We start from the raw sequence: 20,408 nt of genomic DNA, 5'->3' as shown, positions 1-20,408 counted from the left end.
TGAATTGGGGTTGGACGTAATTTACGTTCACATCGAAACCAATACGTCCTTGCGGCGTACTTTGGAGCAATGCACACTGGGATATGTACACGGAAACGCCGCATGCGCCGTTTGTAAAAAACGTCAATCACGTCGGGTCACCAATCATTTCCATAAAACACGCCCCCTCATCCTCATTTGAATTAGGCGCGCTTACGCCGGCCACATTTACGCTACGCCGCCGTAAGTTAGGAGGCAAGTGCTTTGTGAATACAGTACTTGCCTCTCTGACTTAAGGCGGCGTAGCGTAAATACGATACGCTACGCCGCCTTAAAGATGCGGCGTCCTACCTGAATCTGGCTATAAATTATTTTTTCCATTCTGCACACGTCTAGCTGTTATGCCCACTGACAACAATGTACAGCTTCTATAGGAAAAATTAGAAGGGTCGTTGCAGGTTTATGGAAGCAGGAAAGCAAACACTTTGCTACAATCTTACCGCTGGTCTGCTTGCACACAGAAGCATAATTTTCATCACAGGACGAGGTCTTCCACTGACCGTCTACATCGATGTAAACACAAGCTTTCTTCTTTTTTGGTTCTCCGGAAGCCCATTTGGTGTAACGGAGTTTCCAGCCATCAATCCATTTGAACTGATTTTCTGTCTGAAACCATTTAAAAATAAAAATGTTATCCTGGATTCTGTAGCAAACCTTGTACACCTGTACCCACCAAGCTTGGGAGGGAAAGTTTTTTCCTTTGATAATATATTTGTATTTCGCTAAAAGTTTGTGCAATCAACACCACAATAGTAGGTAACTAATAAAGTTTTAAATTGGCGAGAGCATATAGAGGAGGCCAAGCATACATCATGTAAGTAACATGGGTACACCCAGGAAAACAAGAAAGAACAGTAAGGCCCCGTACACACGACCGGATCTGTCCATTGAGATTTATCCGCGGATCAGTTCCAGCAGACAAATCCGCTCGTGTGTACAGGGCCTAAGAGGTAGAGAAATTATTCTTATATACCTTTAAAAAAAAATAAGAAAGAAAGAAAAGAAGGAAGACAAAAAAGAACGACAGGGGCAGAACCTGCATTCTGTATAAGGCTGTCCATTACACATTAGCAGGTGGTAGGATCTAGACATGTGCAATTCAGTTCATTACGAATTGAAATTCGGGCAAAGTTTTTGGCCTAGATTCACGTAGGGCGGCGTATGTTTGAGCCGGCGTAGCATATCGTATTTACGCTACGCCGCCGCAAGTTAGAGAGGCAAGTGCTGTATTCACAAAGCACTTGCCTCCTAAGTTACGGCGGCGCAGCGTAAATGTGCTGGCGTAAGCGCGCGTAATTCAAATTGTGAAGAGGTGGGCGTGTTTTATGCTAATGAATCGTGACCCAAAGTGATTGACGTTTTGAACGAACGGCGCATGTGCCGTCCGTGGACGTATCCCAGTGCGTCGGATAGAATGCCTAAGATACGTTGAACACTGCCTACAACGTGAACGTAACTTACGCACAGCCCTATTCGCGTACGACTTACGTAAACGACGTAAAAAAATACGCCTTTTCACGACGTCCATACCTTGCATGGGCTGCGCCACCTAGAGACCAGCTTTATCTTTAGACCGACGTATGTCTTACGTAAACGGCGTAACTAATTGCGACGGGCGTACGTACGTTCGTGAATCGGCATATCTTTCTCATTTACATATTCGACGCGGAAATCAACGGAAGCGCCACCTAGCGGCCAGCGTAAATATGCACCCCAAGATACGACGGCCTAGGAGACTTGCGCCGCTCGTATCTTGGCCAAATCTATGGGTAATTGATTCTATGAATCAGGTGCATAGATACGACGGCGGCCATTTGGACTTACGAAGGCGTATCTGGAGATACGCCGTCGTAAGTCTTTGTGAATCTGGGCCTTTGTTATTTGAAGGTTCAGATGTATCCTAATTTCTGAATTACAACAGTAACGAATTTCAAGGGGTTGTAAAGGTATTTTTTTTTCCCCATAAATAGCTTCCTTTACCTTAGTGCAGTCCTCCTTCACTTATCTCATCCTTCCATTTTGCTTTTAAATGTCCTTCTTTCTTCTGAGAAATCCTCACTTCCTGTTCTTCTGTCTGTAACTCCACACAGTAATGCGAGGCTTTCTCCCTGGTGTGGTGTGTTGTGCTCACCCCCTCCCTTGGACTACAGGAGGGTCAGGACGCTCTCTACGTTGCAGATAGAGAAAGGATCTGTGTGTTAGTGGACATCCTGACTCTCCGGTAGTCCAAGGGAGCACGACACTCCACACCAGGGAGAAAGCCTCGCATTACAGGAAGTGAGGATTTCTCAGAAGAAATAAGGACATTTAAAAGCAAAATGGAAGGATGAGGTAAGTGAAGGAGGACTGCACTAAGGTAAAGGAAGCTATTTAGGAAAAAAATGTTTTACCTTTACAACCCCTTTGAACTAATTTAGAATAAATTATTTTAGAATAAATTATACGAAACAAATTAACCAAATTTAAATTAGAAAATAAATGCAATAAGGTATAACAGTGAAATAAGAGAATTCCCACTTGGGCTGCTTTATAGAATGGAACAGGAAAGAATAGAATAGAATGAACAAATAATAAAATAGAATAGAATAAAGTATAAAAGAATAGATTAGAACAGAATGGTATAAAATAGAAAATAAAAGCATAGAATATGATTGAATAAAATAGAAAAGAAAAGAATAGAATAAAAAAAAAAAAGAGAATATAAAATAAAACAATGGAACAGAATAGAAAAATAAAAGAATAGGATAAAATATAAAGGAATAGAATAGAAAAGAATAGAATAAAACAGAATAGAAAATAATAAAATAGATTAACAATTAAAAGAATAAAATAGAATGAATATAGCCAAATACAATGAAACCTCGGATTGCGAGTAGCGCGGTTAACGAGCGTTTCGCAATACGAGCACTGTATTTTTAAAAATCGTAACTCGGTTTGCAAGTGGTATCTCGCAAAACAAGCAGGATTCAGGCCAAATCAGTGTGCAGTACTGCGTTTGGCCTGAGGTGGGGGGGCTCCGGAGCCGAGCAGAGCCGAACGTCGCCAATCGCAGCTGATCTGCGTAGTTCGGAAATACACGGAAAGGCCCGAGGACAGCACGGCTGACCTCGGAAAATTTTGGGAACAAAATGGGATCAGGAAGTCTAGTGAGAGACTGGGAGCTCAGTGAATTAAGATCTACAGTGGGAATCTTGTGAAATAAATAAAGGACTGTTCTATATTACCAAGAGTTATGTACAACTACCGTTAGTGACTGTTGCAAGATTAGTTGCCATAGGAGACAGCGGTCCTACCTATACAGAAATGTTATCCGGCTGGAGGCCTTCCACTGTATAGCTGTCTACCCAGGGCTGCTGATAGGGGGGGACCACCAGCCCTCCTGTAGGGGGCCCGAGCAAACAGGGGGCCCAGACAGCAGAGGGAATCATTGTGATCGGATGAAGGGGCAATTACAGAATGACTTCCCCCGCAACGATCCCCCTCCCTGTTCTGCCTTCTTCTGATCCCCCCTCTGTGCCCCCCTGTCACTGTGCTGTCCCCCCATGGCACTGCTAGCTTACCTGCCTATCAGAGCCACTGGCTCATAAAAAAAAATAACAAATTATAAAATAAAATACATTTTAATACATTTTAACATTCTTTAAAACATTATATAAAAAAAAAAGTTTAAAGATTTTTAAAAACTATTTTAAAAAGGGCCAATTCACACAGGTTCTCTGTTATGTTTGGGTCTGCTAATAATGATTTTAATGTATTTTGTTTGTGAAAATATTGTTTTGATATATTTTGGGGGGCCCTGACAGGGCCCCCCATGATTTCTAACAGCATCCCTGTGTCTACCTATAGAGTCTGCCAATTATCATTGCATCTACTCAAGGGTATCCTGGCCCTAACCCTCTCTCCCACACTTCTGTTAAGAGATAATAAATCTCTTGTTCGCAGTTCAAAAGTGACTGGCGCCCATCATTTCTTCTTGCATTACACCCACCATGTCTGGTAACCCACTCTACAAGGAAGGATGTCAACTCTCCTTAACCCTTAAGGTCACCATTAGGCCTCTTGTTACATCAGGTCACCCTGCTACATCTGTTTTTTTTTTTTATTCTGTATATATACACACACACACATTTTTTTTTTTTACCAACCTTATTACTGTTAAGCCCAATCCAGAAGGGTTCCTTAAATTTATTCAGCTGCACTCTTAGAAAGGAAGCCGTGTACTCGTCTAAAATGCTGACGAGCTCGGAGTCTGAGGTTTTACACACTCGCCGTGCCTCATCCCACTTCATCTTCATTTTTTGTAATGTGTAGATGGCATCACCAAACTTGTGTTGGTCATGGGCTGGAGCCACAGTTGGCACAAAAGGCAGTTTGGGATCTGAGGAGAAAACGATAATTACAGCAATCAAATAAAGAGAAATTAGAAAAAAAAACACTAATAAAAGACCAGCACCCAGGTAGCAATTTAAGAAGGGGGGAGAAGGCACATCAAAATGTATTTCTAAATCTAATATTTGTTCCCCTATGCCTGCACTGCTGAGCAGAATCATAAGACTCTGCCGTTTTAGCTCAAGATCCCAACAAAGCACTTACTGCCTGTGCAGACAAAGGTGCCCAGTGGGTGCAGGCTGACATAGCAGCAGAGGGTAGAGAAGGAGCCATATGGGGTTTCAGGTGGTCATGGTAAAATGGGGCTCTACCTTTACTGATCATTTGGACCTCTCAATAGAGGGTAACAAAGCTTAACAAAGACTCTGCCCAGGTGAATGAATGAATGACTTGTATAGCGCTACACATGCAAACTAAATTGCCTCTAGGCGCTTTTTGCAGCCAGTGTCTTTCCGGCTGGTGCGGTCATTTACCCTGGAGGATCTCGACACGCTTGGGTGGCATCAGGGAACATCTTTCATGATTTTTAAAGAGCCCTGCAAAAATTAAAAGCCAGCAGCTACAAATACTGCAGCTGCTGACTTTAAATAATAGGACACTTACCTGTTGTTTCCATCAGCTGTCGGGTGCTGCTGCCGCTATTGCGGGTAAGGGAACCCAGGAGTGCAGCATTACGGCTTCACGCTTGGTCTCTACTGCACATGCGCGAAGCACCGCTGTGCTCTCCTACTGGCTCAGTGGAGGAGGGAGGAGGAGGGAGCTAAGCTGCTGACGTAATACGCCGTGGCCCGGTCTCGCAGAAGTAGGGATAGGGTACCTGTCAGAGCCAGATATCCGCTCCCCCTGAAAGGTGCCAAATATGGCACTGGATGAGGGCGGATGGAGAGAAATGAGAGGAAATTCCACTTTTGTACGGAACTCCGTTTTAAAGGGTGACTCCACTTTTGTGGGGGGAAAAATTTGCAAATAAAGAAAAAAATTATATAGCGTGTACAATTGCGTCACAAGTCATATACAGCAGCTGCTGTAATTTTCTATAAATGCAATGAACTATGGAGTTGTTCTGTACACAGAGTGTGTACTGACCACTCCCCAGAAACATAATTTCCTGTTTGTGTGATTGGCTCACCAATTTTCCCAGAAGTCTGCCTAAGATACAAGTCAGATTTCAGGCATCCACTGCAACAAAAATTTCATTTTTGGTGAGATATTTCCAATAGGAACCTGTCTAAGGGGATGCAGGCCCAGCAGCTTTTTACTCATTAGTGATCCGCAGCTGCCACAGAGGCACAGACAAACACACAGGGATTTCTTCAGAATAACAAAAGGTAGGAATCTGCAACAAAGGTTGTTATAATCCTTACAGTGTACATAGGTCACCCAGAGGGGAATGTTTTATTCTCAACAAAAGTGGAGTTACGCTTTAAGTGGATTGTCCAAACTTTTTTTCTCTACAGGCGCATTCTTCTCTCAGTTTCCATTTTCAGATGATGGATTGAACAGTGATTCGGGAGATGTTCAAAATTTGGATTATTTTTTTCTAACCCAACCCTGCTTTAAACATCTCCACAACTTTATCCCTGACCTGTCTGGTGTGTTCCTTGGCCTTCATGATGCTGTTTGTTCACAAAGGTTCTCTAACAAACCTCTGAGGGCTTCACAGAACAGTTGTATTTATACTGAGACTAAATTACACACAGGTGGACTCTATTTACTAATTAGGTGACTTCTGAAGGCAATTGGTTCCACTATATTTTAGTTAGGGGTATTAGAGTAAAGGGGGCTGAATACAAATGCACGCCACACTTTTCAGATATTTATTTGTAAAAAATGTGGAAAACCATTTATCATTTTCCTTCCACTTCACAATTATGTGCCACTTTGTGTTGGTCCATCACATAAAATATATTTACGTTCTTGGTTGGAATATGACAAAATGTGTAAAATTTCAAGGGGTATGAATACTTTTTCAAGGCACTGTATGTAAACAAGGCAGAGCCCTATCCTGTCAGCGGGGAAGTAATAGATTTTCTTTCCCTGCAAAGAAGGGAATAAAATCGATTTTACCTAGTAAAAGCACCTCCCACAGTACAAACACTGGCTAGGCAAACATTTAACCCTTTGATTGCCCTAGATGTTTAACCTCTTCCCAGCCAGTGTCCTTAGTACAGTGGCAGTGCATATTTTTAGCACTGATCACTGTATTAGTGTCACTGGTTCCCAAAAAGTGTCAAAAGTGCCAGTTAGTGTACAAATGTCCGCTGCAATATCGCAGTCTCACTACCTGTGTGATCGTCGTTATTACTAGTAAAAATAAATAAATGAAAACGAATTAAAAAATTCCATAGCTTTTAAACCAATCAATATACACTTATTGGGATCTTTTTTACCAAAAATATGTAGCAGAATACACATCTGTCTTAAAAAAAACAAAAATCACAGTTCTGACATTTCTACCTTTAGATTTTTGGCATATGTATCCTTTATCCAGGTCACAGTCCTCTTCCATCCAGGTCCCAGAATCCAACGTTGATCCTGCTTTCATAGCCACACAATCAGTCTACAATAGAATGGTATTCTGAGTGTCATTAAATCCACATCATTAAAAACGATCAATAAATTGTGTATTACATATTCTTTTCCTACTCACTCAGTCACTATGATGCTTTGTACACACGATCAGTATTCCCGGCGGTAAAAAGTCCACCTGGAAAACCAAGGGGAACCGAGAACCTGCTCGGCAGCTCTTTCCCCCTACACACGGCCGGTTTTCCTGGCAGAAAAACTGCCATGAGAGCTTAGGCCGGCCGTGTTTATTCTCCATCGCAGTGTTTCCCATAGGAAAACTGCTGGGAAAAAGACCACTAGAATCCCGGCAGGAAAAAATAAAACATTTTTCCCGCCGGGATTCCCGACGGTTTTCCTGTCGGGAAAACTGCCATGGAGCATGCACATGCCTGATGGGAAAACTGGTCGTGTGTACGATAGGGTGACCAGACATCTCCGGTTTCAGGGGACAGTCCCCGAAGTGAGGACACTGTCCCCGGACCAAGTCTGTCCCCAGTTTTGTCCCCAGATTGGATTTGAACAGGGGCTGGGGCAATTTCAATTTCTAAAAAAAAGCTCGGGAAAAGTGGCTGTAAAAACGTCCAAAAACGTCCATGGAAATTAAGCCTTATAGTTATTTCAAACAAGCCTGGTTTATCCACCAACTGCTAGAACTCACATCATCATCATGGGCATAAACATGGCTGCCAGATGGATGACCTTTGGCCCAATTGGTATATTGCACTCCACTCTGGTCTGTCCATACAAACTTGTGCTCTGCATTAACATCGTTCATCCCAATCCAGACATCAATCTTCAAATGTTTCATGTTGTAAGTCAAGAAGGCTGGAGGAAAACACAGATAAAATATTAGGATAGAAAAACATTTTGAAAGGAAGCTATGCCCAAGTTGGGAAGATGCATAGACTAAGCCAAAGCAGGGGACCAGCCACTTCTCATGGCCATAGACCTAATATGAACCAAAGGCCTCTATAGATATAAACCAACACCAGCTGGGCTAAAGCAGGTGTAGATTAATTAGATTAATGAATATATAGAAAAAAATATCACTTAGAGCCTCCATCAATCTTTGAATTTGTGTTTATAGAGGGTACATTCCGCTTAAATTTGAGATTATTTGGAATGCTTCTGAAAGCATTCAGAGTTGTTTGATAAGTTCATATGACCTTTTAAATTATAACTAAAAGTTTTTTAGCTTTTGGTAGAATGGAGAGGATTTAGAACCCTGGTCTGGTTTTATTGCGGACTGTGCCCCCATTAGGGAGATTCAACTTCTCTAGTTGTCCTGTTTACCCTTATCATCGAAATTAAAAGAAAAAGAAAATCCCAAATGTTGGGTTGTCACCAAAACAGTAATAGAATGGAAATCCTCCAATAGGAACACAGGTTCTGGTGATCCTGTTGACACCCAGGGATTCCCTCACTTTGGAGGGTATTCCTTTAACTTCTGGTATTGGCTATGGAACGGGAAGTGAAGGGAAATCTCCCCAATGGGACACAGATGGTAAAGAAACAGACAGGGGTTATAAAACTCCCTCACTCTATCCAAAAGAAGGAGTTCCTGCCCTGATTATTTACCTGCCTAAATTTTAGCTTGAGCTATTAAACTCTGTAAACAGCAGGTATTGTTTGAGCATGGCACATAAGAATAGTCTGGACAATATGAGAAAATTAGCCTACAGCTTGACCTGCTGGCTTCAAAGTTTTGCAAAATATGGTAATCATATGTAATATTTTACTCTGTAAATACCTAATTAACCACCTCAATACCAGGCACTTTCACCCCCTTCATGCCCAAGCCATTTTTCAGCTTTTAGCGCTGTCACAATTTGAATGACACTTGCGCGGTCATGCTACACTTTACCCAAATGAAATTTTAATATTTTTTTTCCCCTCAAATAGAGCTTTATATTGGTGGTATTTGATCACCTCTGCAGTTTTTATTTTTTTCGCTATAAACAAAAGAAGAGTGACAATTAAAAATAAAAACAATATTTTTTACTTTTTGCTATAATAAAAATCCTCAAAAATATATAAAAAAAATATTTTTTTCCTCAGTTTTGGCCGATACGTATTTAATAAGTGTATATTGATTGGTTTGCACAAAAGTTATAGCGGCTACAAAATAGGGGATAGATTTAAACCTTTTTTTTTTATTTTTTTTTGTACTAGTAATGGCAGCGATCAGTGAATTTTATCGTGACTGTGATATTGCGGCGGACACACCGGACACTTTTGACACTATTTTGTGACCATTCACATTTAAACAGTGAACAGTGCTATAAATATGCACTGAATACTGTGTAAATGTGACTGGCAAAGAAGGGGTTAACACAGTAATTCTAACTGTAGGGGGAGGGGGGTGACTGGGGAAGGTGACCGATCTGTGTCCCTATGTACAAGGGACACAGCATCGGTCTCCTCTCCCTGACAGGACGTGGATCTCTGTGTTTACACACAGAGATCCACGGTTCTGCTCGGTTACTGGGCAATCGCGGGTGCCCGGCGGCCACACGCATCAGGTTCCCAGTAACGCCCCCCAGTGGCTCTGCAAGACGAGGACGTCATATGACGTCCTCTCAGAACAACCAAGCTATCGTGCCGCCATCAATTGACGGCGGCCGGTAGTAAAGTGGTTAAGAAACAAAACAAAACAAATAGTTTAATTTATTCTTTAGTCCTGATAATAAATAAATACATATTAGAACTACTAAGTAATAATTGAATGCCTATAGGCAAGCTGTCATATGTATTGTTAAATATTTTAATATACATTTTTTAAAGCACTATACAATTATGTTAATGATTAATACCGAATATGTCTGAAGCACTACCCCCGTAGGAGCTGCTGGTTACTTTTCTGTCTGCCATTACCCCACTGTTCACCGTGTTGGCTCAAAGTCTAGGGTTAAGAAGTTACATAGAACACGGTGGCCAGTTACTGAGTCTTTTCCAATGCTTTTTATTAAAGACAACGTTAGCAGAAGAGGGATGGAGGATTAGGGGAAGTTCAGGTACCTTGTGCAGAGGAACTTGAGATCCTGGAGACAGGTGCACTTGCTGTCGCTGGATCTTGCTCACCCGGATAGGCCTCTCTTACTGGCCTAGCAGCCGGGATGATGCACGGACAAAAGGGAAAAAAAAATTCTCTGCCACAAACATGGTAATGATAGTCACTGTTGAACGATCCTCTGCCACAGGATTCAGAAATCATAATTTCCCAAAGCGAACACAACTGCACAGTATAAGAAAGTCCTTTAAGCCAACCCAGCAATACTGTGAGGTAAACTGGTTAGGATGCATCCTTCAACTGAGGCACCAGGCTCTTCTCGAGATACCAGCCTTCCACTGTGTCCTCTCCAAGATGAGTCCTCCCCTGGTTCCTTCAATTGCTCGGCTTCTTCCCACAGGACAGACAGCACAGGACCACCCTCGAACCAGTAGGCCCCAAATAGCTTCTTGGGCCTACCTTCAGTAACGAAGCCTCCGGCCAGCAGGCCCCCGTGGCAGAAGAGGAGCTGTCACATACCTTAGGCCAAGGTGGCCATGAGGTGAGAGACTGAAAAAATGGCGCCTGCTCCTTAAGTACCCTCTCCCAAAATGCCTAGCGGCGAAGAAGTCCCACTGGGCTGTCTCTGGAAAAGAGCACCCAATACACCTTGGCCTGTTGTACTTTTCCATCACGGACCAGAGGTGACAGCGACACCTGCTAGTAGCCGTGGGAAATACACCCAACTCAGCCAAAGCTGGAACAGAGGCCGATTTAGCCATAAACATCAAATCTGAACTAACTACAGTTCAGACAAACCACTATATCCTCAAAACAGGCCTGTTCCCCTGAAATCCGAATACAAATTCCAACTGTTTAAAGATTGCAGTAGCATAGAACATTCCTTGCACTTAATGACGGAGTGGAGCGCTCACTTTTTCTTTGTTTCATCTCAAGCATTACATCTCCGACATCCTCTGGGCTAAACACTCTCAATAATATTACATATTATGCTTAGAGTTAAACAAAGTGGCACCTGCAGGAAAATAGCCCATCTTTTGCATTTGGATCACTTACGTATAGTGGTATACAGTATGCACTGCCGTTTCTGTAACCATGAGGCAAACATGAACGAGCTCTCATCAGCTAAATGTATTTGCTTCTTACCTTGTTCCACTTCATCAGATACGCTGGCCAAATTTCCTCCCACCTGCTGACATGCTGACCTCGCGGCGTGCCATTCCACCACTTCATCATCTTCCTCTCCATATATTCTAAAACACTTAAAATAGACAATGTGCCTGTTAATCAACTGTATTAAATGTACCTGAGGCAGGGTTGAGGAGAATTGGGACACTCCAAGCTTGAAGGTGTGTTGGTGAACAAGAAGATAAAAATGTAGACAAGCATGTGATTTTTCTTGAAACAACAGTCAAAATACTCAGTCCTGGCAAAACTCTTGCTGGTATTGCCCCTAGACAGCAAACTTATGCCGCGTACACACGATCATTTTTCGGGTTGTAAAAAATTACGTTTTTAAGGGTCTAGAAAAAACTAAGTTTTTTTCAACCCGATCATTAAAACGGCCTTGCCTACACACGATCGTGAAAAAAAATACTCTAGCAAAGCGCCGTGACGTACAACACGTATGACGGCACTATAAAGGGGAAGTTATATTCGGATGACACCACCCTTTGGGCTGATTTAGCTGATTCTGTGTTAGTAAAAGACAATTTGCGCTTTTCTGTCTGTTACAGCGTGATGAATGTGCTTACTCCATTACGAACGGTAGTTTTACCAGAACGAGCGCTCCCGATTCATAACTTGCTTCTGAGTATGCGCAGATTTTTCACGTCGTTAAAGCCCACACACGACCATTTTTTACAACCCAAAAAACGACAACGTTAAAAACGTAGTTAAAAAATAGAGCATGTTCGAATTTTTTTTTGTCCGTTTTTCAGAACCCGAAAAATGCTCTGAAGCCCACACACGATCGTTTTTAATGACATTAAAAAAAACTTCATTTTTTACAACCCAAAAAATGATCGTGTGTACGCAGCATTAGACTGTACTCTGAACGATCTCTGGTGAACAGAATCGTACAACAAATTCTGCTCATTGGCCTTGTCAAATGCCCTTGCCACTTCACTTGTACATCCTAAAACTTACAGATTTCTGGAAGATCCCAGGCTCAGCTTTGGAAGAAAAGGTCCCCTTCAAGAAACACAGTCCAACTCCATACACCGCTGTTAAGCACTGTCTACTATTGCACCTTAGCATGATCTGGTGGATCAATAGGAGGCAAGCTCACAAGCTTATTTTCTAGCACTAACAGCTTCACCACCCTCTTCTACTATGCAGCTCCTGTTTCTTTTGGAAGTGTGGTTTACCATGACATCCTGATGTTACACTCCGTCTAGCTTCTTGTAATCATTTTACTTCAAATTCTATGTTTACTGTGAGGTAGACATGTGCACACTGAAATATTTTGTTTCGGAATTTTGGTTTCGTCCAAAAAATGTAATTTATTTAGATACTCCCGAAATTCATTTTTATTTATTTTGTTTAGTTAAAGATGCATTCGTCCAAAAATCCGAATTGAGGTCAACTCTGTCAATTGAAGGCTTATGGTGCCTGTCAAATGTTCTAAGAAGATTTGACTAAGCAGCTAAACTGTACGACGCCGCAATCGTACATTTTCGGTCGAATGCTCCGCCCCCCAAGAGGTAGTAGAATTCTAATGTTGTATGATTAGTAATAATTATATTTATTAATTATTATTACTAGTCAACCAACATTAGAATTCTTCTATATCCTATGGGCGGAGCATTTGACCATAAATGTTCGCTCGCGGCGATCGTATGTTTTTAGCTGCTTCGTCGAATCTTCGTGTCTCTATAATGTTGAATCTTTTCTCTCTATGTAGAATAATCTTGGACTAATAGAGTTAAGGTTAGGCACATTCAACCGCAGGTTCGATAGCCACAGATCGCTATTGTCACCGTCATGTCGAATCTTCTATCTATATCGAACTGTTGATGCGACTACATTTTTTATGTCTGATCTTTCGGATTTCGGACTCTGCTCGTTCGTTATCGTTCGTTATCGTTTGTTAAAACGAACGTAAAAAACTCCAAAATTCGGACGAAAATGCATTCGGACGAAAACAAATGCACATGTCTACTGTGAGGTGCTTTTACTAAGGGATGTGCTGGTTTTTATTCCCTGCTTTACCTGACAGGGCAGAGATCTGTATTGTTTACACTGACAGAGCTCTGTCTTCCTCCTCGCCGACTGTCGGCAGTCATCCATTGGCATTGCACCCGCTGATCGGCTTGTGCTGTGTCTAATACTAGGTCCTGGATCGACACATGAGAGACACTCTGCCGCCGTACTCATACGTGAGGCAGTCTGCAAATGGTTAGAGGAGACTGCTCAGACAGAACACCATGGAAAAACCATGTTCTCTGAGCAATCTCCAATAAAGTTTCTTGTGAATGAAAGCAATGGTTTGCTACACTCTTTTTCAGACTTGCCTCATCTGCTACAGTAGTGTGAGTGGGCTCCATACTGGTCACATGCCCATCACAGCTTAATGTTTACATTATTACTACAACCAGTAATAATCGAATGCAGAGTCAATTATTTCATAAAATACAGAGTAGATACAATTATGACGTCTTACAGATACAACCGGCCTTTTGAGGGCAACCATAATGCTGATGTGGCCCATGATGAAATTGAGTTTGACACCCCTGCTTTAAAGGTTTCTAGGGATTCCTTGTTGTGATTGACCTCTCATCTGATGTGCCTGTTTAGTTCTGAGTACAATGTCACTTGGCAGAGCCAGCAGCATGACACCAACAATGTTTTTAACTGTCAGGCCTCGTACACACGAACGAGTTTCTCAGCAAAAACCAGCAAGAAACTTGCTGGGAGATATTTTATGCAGAGGAAACTGGTCGTGTTTACATTTTCGTTGAGGAAACTGTCGAGAAACTCGACGAGCCAAAAAGACAGAAAGTTCTCTATTTCCTCGACGGGAATGGAGAAACTTGCCTTGTTGAGTTCCTCGACAGCCTGACAAGGAACTCGACGAGGAAAAGTCGAGTTCCTCGGTCGTGTGTACGAGGCTTCAGAAAGGGTGACATTCTGGACAGCACAATAAAGGGGGCATTCTTCACTGACCACCCATGTAAGGGGGATTTTTCTCACTAAACTCCTAATGACTTTGAATTTTAGCAGGGGTTCCCTGAGACCTGAAAATTATTTCAAGTGTTCTGTGGTAAAAAGAGTGTGAAAGACTGAACTAGAGAATTAGTGATATTAATGTACCATGGGCCAAAGTCATGGGAACTGATTAACACAAGAAGGTTTATTTTTACAGTCCTCATCAGCCTTGAGTGTAGGCAAGCATCAAGGCAGATCAAGCCTCCACAACATGGACATACAAAGATCAGACATCACAATTTGATTACTTTACAGTTTTAATCATTTTATTGTTCCATGTAATGATTACACCTCATTAGAGTCCCTTTTTACGATATAAGGAGCAATAAATTGCATTTTTCAAGCTTCAATGGGTTTTTGTGCCAAAAACATCAGCAGCCAAAACTATCTGAACAAACGCTTCTGCTTCAGAAACAGTTGAAGCCAAAAATATTGTATTCTGATTACCTTTTTTCCATATGCCAGCCATTCTGATGGACACCCTCCTTCGGGTGGCGGGACTGTTGGCGCAAAGGTTGTATTGATGTTACTGATTTTCCTTTCACAAATGAATGGATAGTTTTGGCCACAGTTCATGTCATTCCAATAACCTATCGTAAAAAATGTTAAAAGAAATCAATTAAACATAAACATTAAACTGAAATTCCATTGTAAATAAATAGGGCTGTGGAAATGAACTATTAATTCCTCGATTAATTTGAAAAAATGTTGTTCGATCCAAATTTTTTTGATTGGTACTCACCTCTCTGCCGGCTTCCGGGCCTTCAGGGAGTTCTGTCGGAGATCCGGTGATGTCACGGACACCAGCAGGGCTTGTCGTGTCCATCTGAAGGGCTCCTTTGCTGTGCCTTCATATCTGCATGCCGGTGGGACCTTACTATCTGCCACACACAAGGGCTGTTACACTTCCCTCTATCACTCCCCTCTATCAACCTGGGATTCTACGGCCATCCACTGGGAGTTGTGATAGTTCCCTTCACTGGACATCTACATGCCGACGGACTGATGTTAATCTCTCCTCATCTGGATTCAGCAGTGGTATCGTTTTACACATTTTTATACCAGTATCATACTTAGCTACATGTTTTTATGGCTGCTTTTGCTACCGTTTGGTATTATGCACACCATTTTTACAGTTTATGTAGCTACATCGATTTTATCTCCAGTGCAATATTTTTATTTTGTTACCTACTTAAAGACTATAAAGGTTTTAATGCTAGTCCCATCGAGCGCTGCCTTTGTGTGTTTTTTGTATCCTGCTATCCATTTTTCCAGTGGTTGCTAGCTGCACTGGGAATCAGCCTGCAAGGAGATCAGCTAAAAGTAGTTGGATCTGTATGTGCGTTATAATTAATCTAAATTAGTTGATTAATCGATAAAAATAAAAATAAATCGATTAATTGAACACAAAAATTTTAATCAGTAACAGCCCTATAAATAAAACTAGTCACAGTTGGGCTCATGAAAGAATCTAAATATTTAGTCTCACATTGTTTTTAAATCCTAACAATACATTTCTTTTTTTTTGTTCCAGTTTGATATACACAAGCAACTGGCACATATTTGTAGCGTACTCATGAAGAGATGCTGATTAATTGTGTCCAGTTAGAGCACTCACATACAGGCACACAGCATTTTCTTTACTCCTCCACTGGTTCAAAGGAACAGTCTAGGGGTCTTTTCAGGTTTTATTGGAACATAGAACTTGGATGGGGGATGAGGGGAGCATGGGATACCCCGATAACTAAGGAACTAGATGATTTGAGGACTTCTTAGCGTCATTTACTAAACTACACACAAAAAAATGTCCCACAGAATCTCTTCACTTACAGTTATACCTCCCAACTTTTTGAGATGGGAATGAGGGACACCTATCAGCAAAAGTATGCAGGCATAGGACACACCCCTTGCCACACCCTCTTAAAAGGAGAGTTGTATAAAAATAAACAAGATTGGTTAAACCCACAATTCTTTTTTTTTACCACTACTATTCTTTTATTTTGGCTTTTGGAAATGACAAATGCAGCAATTTAGAAAAATCATCAAATGAAAGTTTTAGTGCTGGAAAACATGTTTTGATAGATAAAAAGTGTATTTTATATACGTCTATATAGATCAGTTCAAAATGAGGGACAAATGTGGAGGAATGAGGGACATTGCTCCAAATCAGGGACAGTCCCTTGAAATCAGGTACAGTTCGGAGCTATGCCTACATTAACTATGATTTCTAGCACTATCTACTTATCTACTCACACAGCTACAGGATCATAGGTTGCCTTCTTTCTGAGATCCACCAGGCTCTTCTCAGTGAGGGAGATGCAGGGTCACACCACCATAAGAAAGCGTGACTCTTTGCCTACTAACTTCCTCCTGGCTCTCTCCATTGAGCTTCTCCAGACCCAACTTGATTCCAGGACTTAAGCATGCAAAAAGCCCCCACCTGTTAAGCCTAGCTGGGACCTCAATGTCTTCCCAAAGGCTTCTCTAGCACTCCTTCCCTAGAGGCAGAGCTCCTGCACAGGAGTCTCCTGCCAGGTTAACTACAATGCAGCCTTAGGCCTTAAATTATTTATAGGCTTTCCCACCACCTACTGGGCACACCCCCCCAGGGATTGTTTGGAGTTCAGTCAATGTTCATGCTGCCCACTCTGTTCCTCCTCCCACTATAATTCTAAAATCCTCTGGAATACGAGGGGAACTAATTGGTGCAGCAGCCTGTAAGACACTGAGCAGCCCTAACCATTTAATCCCTGCTCCACTAATTCCAGAGGAGCAAAATAAATTATTTTAGATACGAACGATAGATAGATAGATAGATAGATAGATAGATAGATAGATAGAAAGATAGATAGAAAGATAGATAGATAGATAGACAGATAGATAGATAGATAGATAGGATAGATATTACATTTCTGAAACTAGAGAGTTCAAACTCTCGTGCAGCTCTGCATAAAAACCAATCAGCTTCCAGGTCTTTTGTCAAAGCTTAACTAAACATGCTGAAGTTAGAAGCTGATTGGCTACCATGCACAGATTTTGCACTCTCCAATTTTAGTACAAGAAAAACAGAAATGGAAGGCACGCACACCTAGTGCATTACCAGAGATAATTTATTAATAAAATATTTTTGTATAAAAGTGGGTACTCACAAAATGCAACTGACAAAAGGCCATACACACAGTGCATGGACATGCACAGAACACGTGGTGCAGCTAACACGTTTCAGGGGCACACCACCTTCCTCAGAGCTAGGCTAGTAAATCAACTCCATATATATTTTTATAGTCTTGACAATAATGTTTAAGAAAAATATATGGAAGGGCCAGTTCACACCACATGCATTTCAGAGTGTTTTAATTTCTGCATCAAAAATGCATGAAAGGTAGGTTATATGGTTTTCAATGGCATAGTTCACATCAGTGCTTGCAGTTCCAAAAAAGTAGAAAATGCTGCATTTTTCCTGCACTGGAACACCGTAAAACGCATTAAAAACTCACTGGAAAGCACCTAAAAGCACCAAAAATGCACTGGAACACACATGTCCTTATTTAAGGTTAAGAAAAATGCACTGGACTGCATCAAAAATGCACTGCAATGTATCAAATATGGGCATGCAGAAAAGCATCTGGAACGCATCCGGACCGCGTTTCTATGGTGTGAACTGGCCCTAAAACCAATATATATCCTTTAACAAATAATTGTCTGCACATAAGGTGTATTGGTGATAGTGTACCAATTTGCATACTCTACAGGTCTGAATTAGGAGTTATTATTGGCTATTATTAGGGTCAATAAATGACTAACAAATATTAGAATTTTCAGAAATTTGTACAAAAACTTTACAACATTATACTGGGAGGTATATCGGTGACTGTCTCATTGAGGCAAAGAAGGCAAAATTGTTAACTGATATTATTACATGATATGTGCCTCAGCTATAAGGCTAAATTTGATAATACCTGTCCTGCTACTAAAACAACCTGTGAATAATTAATGAAGAGTACCATAAAGTGTTTTCTTACACTAGCGATAGGCATCTGAAGAGCGATCTGCAGTGGGCATGCGGTTGTGGGGCCACTGCAGCTCGGCACCACCAAATGTCACTCTGACCACAAGTGCAAACTAGGGGGTAGATTCACGTAGATCCGCGTATCTTTGCGGCGGCGTAACGTATCCGATTTACGTTACACCTCCGCAACTTAGACGGGCAAGTGCTGTATTCTCAAAGCACTTGCTCCGTAAGTTGCTGCGGCGTAGCGTAAATCGCCCGGCGTAATCCCGCCTAATTCAAATGTGGGACAGGGGGGCGTGTTTTATGTTAATATTGTGTGACCCGACGTGATTGACGTTTTTCCCGAACGGCGCATGCGCCGTCAGTGGAATTTCCCAGTGTGCATTGCTCCTAATACGCCGCAAGGACGTCATTGGTTTCGACGTGAACGTAAATGACGTCCAGCCCCATTCACGGACGACTTTTGCAAACGACGTAACTTTTTCAAATTTCGACGTGGGAACGACGGCCATACTTAACATTGGTACGCCGCACTTACGCCACCATATAGCAGGGGTAACTATACGCCGGGAAAAGTCTAAAAAGGAAACGGCGTAAATGTACTGCGTCGGCCGGGCGTACGTTCGTGAATTTGCGTATCTAGCTGATTTACATATTTAAATCAGCGTACACGCCCCTAGCGGTCAGCGTAAAAATGCAGTTACGATCGACGGCATAAGAGACTTACGCCTGTCGGATCTAAGGGAAATCTATGTGTAACTGATTCTAAGAATCAGGCGCATAGATACGACGGCGCGACTTAGAGATACGACGGCGTATCTGGAGATACGCCGTCGTATTTCTTTTGTGGATCTGCCCCTAGGCCTTTATTGCTGACCAATGGAACACATGGATCCCTATGGCATATACAAACTAGCTTGTAGCAGCAATTAAACACACATGTTCTCCCAATTCTTTAGCTGTGTACATTTATTGTGAGTTTGAGAAATTACTCCCTGAAATCTGTGCAGAAACTGACATCTCAAGTGCTGAATTGATATTCTGCTTAACTTTTACTACATCCATTGTGAGCTTTTTGTTCCATTTTTTTTCCAGCATTTTTAGCAGAAGAACTACTAAAATGACCCATATTTTAGGCTTTTTCTTGTCTTTAAACAATACCATCACAATTACCATCAGAAGAATCAAGATATACTGTACCTAGGTTTCTATAGATCAATACACAATTCTCATCATTGTTAGCAAAGTTGGGTTCATAACTCGCCCACGCCACATAATCCATAGGAGATCCATCCATCCATCTAAAGAACACAAAAACATTTTCTTGTGAAAAAAAAAAGAACACAAAAACACATATTACACATTCTACACATAATTGTTCTACATGGGTGTTTGAGATCTTCAGTTCAGATGTTTTCAAAAGAAGTATTGAAAGGATACACATACGCAAGAATAGCACATTCATTCTCAACGTGCTTGGCATGCATTTATTATCCTTCTAGTACAATGGCTTAGTAAAAAAAAAATATATATATTTTTATATAACAACTGCTGATAAAACATTTCAACAATACAGTAAGTAGGTTAGAGCAGGGTTTCTCAATCTATTTTCAATCAATACACCCTTTAAAAATATGAGCAATTCGAGGCACCCCATTCTGAAATGTTAAAAGACTGCTGTACACTGGATTTTATTTTATTTTCTACAATAAAGATGCCCTTTTCACGGTGTGTGGCCGTCCAGGATATTTTTCCTTATTAAATGATCGGTATTGGAATTCCCTGAACTTAACGAATACCAATTTATTCGAAGTTACGAATTATCCGAAATAAAGAATGCCGTGTCTAAACAAATGGAACGTAACAATTTAATAATAATAAATAACAATAATAATAATAACTTTGTATTATTATTATTAATTTGTTCTGTTCCATTTGTTTAGATGCAGCATTCGTCATTTCGGATAATTTGTAACTTCGGATAAATTTGTATTCTTTATGTTCTCTAACAGTCAAATTTTAATGGAAATTCAAATACCTATAATTTAATAGTTAGTAATAGTTATTATTATTATCTAGTTAGTTATTATATAGAATTTTCTGAATTTTGAATTTTTGAATTTACGAATTGCAATCATAACAAATGACCCCAAAAAAAAAATACAAATGAAACGAAAATGA

The 20,408-nt window shown here is 41.1% G+C and overlaps 1 protein-coding gene across 1 annotated transcript in view; it reads right to left on the bottom strand.

Moving 5' to 3' along the window:
* Positions 1–20,408, bottom strand: part of LOC120939984 (macrophage mannose receptor 1-like) — a 141,711-nt gene that overhangs the window by 18,106 nt on the left and 103,197 nt on the right. Inside the window, exons 19-25 of the mRNA XM_040352476.1 lie at positions 19,428–19,528; positions 14,663–14,805; positions 11,153–11,267; positions 7,655–7,821; positions 6,886–6,988; positions 4,185–4,417; positions 480–645 (exon numbers count right to left, since the gene is read on the bottom strand). Coding sequence (XP_040208410.1) covers positions 480–645; positions 4,185–4,417; positions 6,886–6,988; positions 7,655–7,821; positions 11,153–11,267; positions 14,663–14,805; positions 19,428–19,528 — 1,028 coding nt within the window. The remainder of the gene's footprint in view (positions 1–479; positions 646–4,184; positions 4,418–6,885; positions 6,989–7,654; positions 7,822–11,152; positions 11,268–14,662; positions 14,806–19,427; positions 19,529–20,408) is intronic.

Source organism: Rana temporaria, chromosome 5, assembly GCF_905171775.1.
Source record: "Rana temporaria chromosome 5, aRanTem1.1, whole genome shotgun sequence".
Lineage (NCBI taxonomy): Eukaryota > Metazoa > Chordata > Amphibia > Anura > Ranidae > Rana > Rana temporaria.
This window is presented reverse-complemented; position numbering and strand designations above follow the sequence as displayed.